We start from the raw sequence: 7,938 nt of genomic DNA on the forward strand, positions 1-7,938 counted from the left end.
ACCTCTGGCCTCCTATTGTTCTTTGGCAAGCAGTACCCTCACATATATGATCCTTAAAAAAAAAAAAACTCTAGCCGGGTGGTGGCGGCGGCGGCGGCGGCGGCGGCGGCGGCGGCGCATGCCTTTAATCACAGCACTCGGGAGGCAGAGCCAGGCAGATCTCTGTGAGTTTGTGGCCAGCCTGGTCAGGCACGAAAACAACAGAGAAACCCTATCTCGAAAAACAACAACAAAAAAAAACCCTCTAGTTTCCATAACTCCTCCAAGCCCAGGTAGCAACGGGAGACTGGTCCAACTGAAAGATGTGCACTACAAGACATTGGTCTCAGTGTCTAACCTAAGTAGTGTTGAGACGTGAGTCCACCCCAATCCCAGAGAACAGTGCAGTCTGAGAACTTATCCAGGGCCTAATGTGCAGCACCACAAAGGAAAATTACCTCTTCGGGCTGTTTCTTCACAAGCATGAGTAGATTAGGCTGCTTTTACTACGTTCTCCAAACCCTAGCCCAGAAGGTGCGTCCCCAGGACGGCAGAAAGTTTTGTGACTACCAGAGAAAAAGACACAGGATACTGCTCAGAGTCTCTCCAGTCTTAAAGCCAAGCTTTGCATCATCTCTAATAAGCAAAGAACAGGACAGTTTTTTTTCTTCTGCTTTCCTTTAATAACATTTTAGCAACTACAGGGACAATTCCAAAGTAGACAAGTAAATAAAAAATAAATGAGAAACAGCAAAGAAATGTTCATTGTTCCACAATAAATAAAGCTCTATTGAGTATCCCCCACTAGTACCACATGAGAGGCCCAGCTCTCTGTGGGGTCAAGAGTGCTCTCCATTATTGTGTAGGGGGACTAGACAGCACTCGGGTTTGATTAGGTCAAATGGTGTGAACACAGGAAGCAGTGAGATCAAGGTCTACAGTTTGGGTCCTTGTTTTCGGTAGGGTTTGGTGATTCTTAACTTCTTCCACACTGTGCTGGATCCCATAGCCAAAGTAGATACCAAACCCTAGTAGAGAAAGACAACTGTAAGGTGGAAGTGTAACCTGGAAAGGCGCAATAGGTCTCCAACTGGAGATCAGGAGGGAAAGGAACTGGTGTAGGACACCTAAGAGGCTTATTCTTCCAAAGCAGACACCTACCAATCAGCATCCAGATCCCAAATCGGGCCCAAGTGCCAACTGTCATTTGCATCATCAGGTAAACATTCACAAAGATGCTCACCAGCGGGAGTAGAGGCAGAAGAGGCACCTGCAAAACAGGATAAATCTTCACCTACAACATGATGGCTCTTACCTTACTGGGGGCAGAGGAGGCCAAGTTCGAGCCCTACTCATGACCTGGATCCCAGCAGCCACTCATCTACCACATATATTATTGTAGACTCCCCAAATGCAGAACGTAAGAAAATGGAACTAGAAAGGAAGGAACTAGAGAGTATCAGCAAGGAGTCTGGCCTAAATACTCTTGACAGCTACCTTGTGTCCAATTAAAGAACATAAGACAGACTGGTGGGGGAAAGAGACATCCTTTACCTTAAAGTGAAGGGGAGTGTTGTTCTGTGGCTGTCTCCAGAGGACTCCAGCAGTTCCAAGAATGAGCCCCAGGATCAGCACAACCACTGTGATCCACACTGGGTCTCCAGAACTAAGCGGAGTTGTCCATCGGGTCAGCACCAGGCAAAGAACAGTCAGTAGTACAGCTTCAAAAGTCAAGTGGAGAGGTATCAAAACCGACTCTTGGACCGATATGCAAAGCTGTTAAGGCCTCCCGTTCCCAGGATTACCCTCTTGCTAGACCTCTCTCTCACCAAATGTCACCACACAATGTCCACCCTGTCATGCTGATCTGTCCAAACCTTCCCAAAGAAAAAAGCCACTGCTTAGAGCTGGTGATATGGCTCAATGGTTAGGAGCACTTGCTGCTCTTGCAGAAGACCTGAGTTTGGTTCCCAGCACCCACATGGTGACTCGCAATCATTATAACTCCAGTTCCAGGGGATCAGATGCCTTCTTCTGACCTACGTAGGTACCAGGCATGCACACAGTACAAAGTACTCATACACATCAAAATAAAGAGATATTTTGTTTGTTTGTTTGTTTGTTTGGGTTTTGTTTGTTGGTTTTACAGACAGGGTTTCTCTGTGAAGCAATCTGGCTGTCCTGGAACTCACTCTGTAGCCCAGGCTGGTCTCGAACTCACAGAGATCTGCCTGCCTCTGCCTCCCAAGTGCTGGGATTAAAGGTGTGCACCACCACTGCCCGGCAAAATAAATAAATCTTAAACAAAAGAAACATCCACTGCTCACCAAGCAGTGAGGCGCAGACATAGACAACTCGGCCAGAAAGGAGGGAAGGGATGGAGTTGACTGGACAAAACAGAGCCTGGGTAGTCAGCTTCTCTTCCTCAAGTGTCTTCTCCTCCTGCGATTCCACTTCCTCTTCATCGTTCTTCATTTCCTGGTCAGGCTGGTATCTGTGGCAACAATAAGAAACAATTTTAATAATATCTGTTAATGATTCTCCATCTTTTTTCCAGGCGGCTTCTTTATTCAAGGTAGAAGCTTGGGCTGAGGAGAGGGCTCGGCCTGTAAAGGATCTAGCACAGGGCTGGGGAGAGGGCTCGGCCTGTAAAGGATCTAGCACAGGGCTGGGGAGAGGGCTCGGCAGTTAAGAGTTTTTGCTTCTCTTATAGAAGACCTGAGTTCAGCTCCTAGCACCCTCACTGGGCAGTTCATGACCACCTATAACTCTTAGCTCCAGGGGATTCGATATCCTCTTAGGGCCTCCAAAGGCAGCAGACAGACAGACAGACAGACAGACAGACACACACACACACACACACACACGGGGGGGGGGGGAAGAACTTATGTTTAAATATTCAAGTGTCTGCCAGACAACCATGATTACAGGACTTGAGTTCCAATCTCCAGCACTCATATAAAATCCAGGGGTCCTGGAACTCAGTGCTAGGGGGTTGGAGCTAGGATTCCTGGAATTCATTAGCCAGGCAACTTAGCCAACCAGTAAGCTCCAAGTTCAATGAGAGACTCCATCCAAAAAAATACAGTGGAGAGGGATGTAGATAGACACCTAACTCTGACCTCTGGCCTCCACACACAAATGCACACACACCTACATGGATATGCAAAACAGCGCCCCCCCACACACACACACAAAGAGAGAGACAGAGACACAGACAGAGACAATGAGGCTCTTTTGGACAGGGCAAGATAGCCAGATTACGCGAGCAGTCAGGGTGACAGAAGACAGAGCAGGGCTGAGCATATTGTGCCTCCCCAGAAATACAAACTCAAGTCTTACCTCAGAATGAGAACACAAATGGACACCAGGGAGTAAGCAAGCAGAGTCCCAATTGACATGAGGTCCACCAGGTCGGCGAGTTCAAAGAGGAATGCCATGAATGCTAACATTGGCAGACAAAAAGAAAGCACGTGACAGAAGGAAGTTAAAGGACTCGGAGGAACAACCAAAGGGGGCGTTTTTGTTCTGCTACCTGCAATAACACCAGATACCACAGTGGCCACAATGGGGGTGTGCGTGCCACTGTGGACCTTAGCCAGGACACGGAACAGGAGGCCATCTTCTGCCATCGCGTAGATCACCCGGGGCATCGGAAACATGGAGCCCAAAAGGCTGAAAAAGACAATGTCCAAGTGAGTCCAAGTGGCAATGAGTTCACCAAGGTATCTATTGCAAGCCTGTGTGATCACAGCATCTCCGCCTCCCCTTGTCAGCCCTCCTAAGGAGCATTCTCTGGCACAAAAATGGACATAACCGGAAACTACGGCCACCGAGGCAACATATATTTTAACACTGACCTAGTGGAAAGAGCACAGAGGGAGCCAACAGCCACAAGGTAGCTGGCAGGATCCCAGCCAACGTAGGAAAATGCCTCGGGCAGAGGGCTCTCCGGCCGAAGCTTGTAGTAAGGCATCATGAGGGTAAGTGCCGCAGACACGCCAAAGTACGCCAGAAAGCAGACGGACAGTGAGATCACAATACCCATAGGGATGGAGCGCTGGGGATTCTGAGCCTCTTCCCCTGCAAGGAAACACATGACACAATGTTCTGAACCAGGGAAGTAGGCTTGCTCCCGTACCACCCCCAGTCTGTATGATCCCAAACAGCACCCACGGTGAGCCGGGAGGCTGTGACTGACCGGTGGTCGCAATACAGTCAAAACCAACGAAGGCATAGAAACAGGTAGCAGCGCCACGGAGGATCCCTTCCAAACCAAAAGGCATGAAACCTCCAGAGCCCATAGACTCGAAGCTAGAGTACAAGAAGGAACAGAAAGAAGTACGTTCGGCTAAGCCTGTCTGTACCTTTTCCCTAATGCCCAGCTGCTCGGTTATCTCCCACTCCCACTCTAGATCTCCCCCTCCCCCATTATGGTCCGAGATTTGTGGCTTTCTAACCTACAAGTGTCATTGAGTCCACCCATGGTCAAGCAATAGTCCTCTTTTGTGAGCTTCCAGTTTTTCAGATCTCCCATAATGAAGCCAGAGATGATGACAAACCCGAGAACCAAGAGGTTGGCCCCTGTGAACACTTTGGTAACCAGGGCCGATTCACTCGCCCCCAGGGCCAACAATCCTGTGGAGAAAATTGTTCAGGATCCTGAGAGACTGAATCCTTCCTCCAAGCTTGCTTTTCCTTTTTCCTGCCTCTGTGTGGCAGACTCCTTCCTTCCCAGCTTCCTCCTCCCCATCATTAACACTCCTTCAAGCCCTTCCCTGGCCCAACCCCGCCATCATTCAACCCTGGCCCAACCCCGCCCATCATTCAATCCTGGCCCAACCCCGCCCATCATTCAACCCCGCCCCTTGCCTCACCAGTGAGCAGCAACACAAGAGCCATAGCAAAGAAATCTGGATATTCTGCGAGAACATGGGGCACATGCAGTGAGATGGTCCCCTTCAGAGTCTCAGAGATGTGGTTCCCAATCAGATTGTCAAAAGCAGAGCTCCAAGCCCGGGCCACACTGGCTGTACCTGGTATAGCAATTGTATTTTGTACTGTAATCCCAATACTCAGAAAAATGATGAGGTCAAGTTCCCTCCCGCCCACACATCCGCCTCACCCAGATCCCCACCATTATTATCCATCTTACTTGGGGCGGGGGGTGGGGGTGTGTGCAACAGGTCTCTATGTAGCTGAGGCTTAGCCTGGCCTCAAACTCAAACACATGGTCCTCCTACCTCATCCTCCTGGGATCATAGGTTGTACACCACTAGACCCAGCTCCTGCTATTAATTTAAAAAAAAAAACCCAAACCAGTATCTTAATGAATGAAGACCAGACAGAGGTGTACAATTGTTCTGCACCTTCAGCCCCTCCACACACCCCTCCACATAAAAATACAAACATCTAGAAGAATTGAGATACTAAGAAGTGTGGCCTCAGCAGTCTCCTCAGCTTCCTGGATCCGTCATCCCTTTACTACCTGTGTACTCATCCACACAGGCACCCACCCCACCCCACGCATCTTTCTCACCAATGACGTAGGAGAGGATGAGGTTCCAGCCGGTAGTGAAGGCCCAGAGTTCACCGACCGTGACATAACTGTAGAGATAGGCAGAACCAGAGCCAGGGACCCGGGCGCCAAACTCAGCATAGCACAGTCCAGCCAACACGGAAGACAGAGCAGCCACCAAAAAGCAGATCACAATGGATGGTCCTGCTTTATCTTTGGCCACCTCACCAGCCAGGACATACACACCTGCACCCAAGGTGCTGCCCACACCCAGGGCCACTAAGTCGAGGGTGCTTAGGCATCTGGCAAGGCGAGTCTCGCCCATGCCTGGCTCCAACGCACGTCTCCGCACCAGCTTTTGACCAAATCTTCTAAGTGCCTGCCACCGCATTCTGCCTGGAATTGAAAAGGATGCTAGCTAGGTTCTGGTGAAAAACAAGACAAAAGCCCCTTCAATGGGTCTCATTATCCCCAAGCTCTGAAAGTGAATTACAAAACCCACTCCACTAAGTGAAAGAGCTCCGGGGACAAAGGAGGGTGGCTTGAGGGGGGAAAGCAAGCCACTTTATCTCTAACATCCGATTCTTCCTATGCAAGTAGGAATTACAATAATAATGCAAGTAGGGATTACAGTATCTCTGAGGCTGGTGGAAGGACTCATTTCAGAAGAGGCCAGTGTGAGCCCCTTGGAGCACAGTGGTTAGCCGCTAGTAAGTGCTTGGACATTATGGTTTTTTGTTTTTTTTTTTTTCTTTTTCTGGCCAAGAACCTATGGGATTTACTCTAGAGCCCAGCCCAGCAGCCTTGAAGCCTCACGTTTCTGTTTCCTGGCCTGTAGCTCCTGGTGAATCAAGCGGAACTCAACTCTGGGCAACTCTGGGAGAGCCTCTTCTCACACCCAATACCTACATTCCTTTCAGTGGTGCGCCCAGAGGGCTTCAAAGAGACATGGCTCCCACCACCTGGAAGAGGGGACTGACCTCGCTGCAGGTTAAAAGTGGACACTGCCTCGATCTCAGCCCTCCTCACCAAGCCCACAGCACTCCACCTGAGCCTGCAAATATTCCCCCACTTCCTCCCGCCCCGCTAGGCTGGTCTGCGAGCATCAGGGGTGAGGCGGGGCTTTGGTATCTGAAATTGGGAGATGTGCCCGGCGGGAGGGCGAGGGGGGTTACAAAGCCAGCCCTAGATCGCTCACACACACCCCTTCGCAGACTAGGGATCCCCCGCCCGGTGGCCCTAGATTCAGCATCTAGATTTTATGGTGCCATCTAGAAACGGTCTGGGGCTGCGCTGGAGCCAGGAAGACCCGGCTGCTGGGCTAGGGTCTTGCTAGCAACAGGTCACAGCCCGCTGATGCAACTGCATGCCGTGGTTGCCTGAGAAGCCTAGGTATACACGGACCCTCCCTCTCCCCTCTCTGACACACGTGTCGGCCCCAAAGGCTTACCAGAGAGCTGTGGCAAGCCCAGAGAGCGAAGATTCTCAGATTTGGTTCAGTGAAGCTGACTTCAGAGTTGGGTTGGGTCTGCAGACTTGAGCTGCTCAGGCTTCAATGCTGCTGCTTAGGGTCGTTGCGCGCCAAGCGCCCCTTATATTCACTGGGAGGAGGAGCCAGTAACGTCATGGGATCCCACCTCCAAACCCTCTCCCTACACATAACACACAACACAATATACATACCCACGCGCGGGCTTGTGTACACACACACACACACACACACACACACACACACACACTCGGCTTTGCAAGCCTGAGACTGCTTCCCAACCAAAAACAGCAAGCAGGGCATGGCGGGGAACGAGAAAGGGGGGAGGATAGCCTTTTCCCATTTGCCTTTCTGGTGGTCAGAGGACAATAAGAAGCTTCCTGACCATAGATCCCCTGGGAATTTTCTACTTTTGTGCAGGATTAGTCAGAATCGGTGATTATTGGCAGCCCTGGGGAGGGGAGCGAATAAAGGAATTGTGTAAAGGATGGCGGGGCAAATAGCACCAAGTCTCCACCTCCTCTGTCTTCTCCCTTCGCTTTCTTGTCTGCATGAAATCCTTCGGAAGGACTGTGTAAGGCTATGAGCCGCCATCTGACTGCTGGCCCTCAGCTCTCCCCCTCAACTGTTTCTAAGGCAGACAGCAAGGGCAGGAAAGACAGTCTCAAACCACCTGTACCCACATAATTAATCCTGTGTAGAGTCCTGGGCCACAGTGTATGTGTAGCATCTCTCCACCTGCCTGTCAATAACACAGGTGAAATTATGAATATTTAAGGACTGAGGGAGAGAAACTTCTCTTAAAATTTGTAGTGATGGGGACCAATGCTGAGACCACATCAATGAGCTGTTACAGCCCCACCCTTTTAATCCCATTTTACTGGTGACTAAGCAGAAGTTTGGAGCTTCAACACTATTGTTGAACCACCCTTCTGATAAAAGCTGGCCTGTA

General features: G+C 50.2%; 1 protein-coding gene across 1 annotated transcript; it reads right to left on the bottom strand.

Moving 5' to 3' along the window:
- Positions 1–465: 465 nt before the first annotated feature.
- Positions 466–7,177, bottom strand: Slc7a3 (solute carrier family 7 member 3). The gene is made up of 12 exons (XM_028892058.2): positions 6,948–7,177; positions 5,519–5,893; positions 4,857–5,015; positions 4,440–4,617; positions 4,181–4,293; positions 3,840–4,062; positions 3,515–3,654; positions 3,322–3,424; positions 2,307–2,473; positions 1,534–1,700; positions 1,141–1,249; positions 466–1,007 (listed from the first exon to the last, which is right to left on the bottom strand). Exons 2-12 carry the CDS (start codon positions 5,886–5,888, stop codon positions 877–879), a joined length of 1,860 nt encoding a protein of 619 aa, XP_028747891.1. The 5' UTR covers positions 5,889–5,893; positions 6,948–7,177; the 3' UTR covers positions 466–876.
- Positions 7,178–7,938: the final 761 nt, after the last annotated feature.

Source organism: Peromyscus leucopus, chromosome X (assembly GCF_004664715.2).
Source record: "Peromyscus leucopus breed LL Stock chromosome X, UCI_PerLeu_2.1, whole genome shotgun sequence".
NCBI classification, from domain to species: Eukaryota; Metazoa; Chordata; class Mammalia; order Rodentia; family Cricetidae; genus Peromyscus; species Peromyscus leucopus.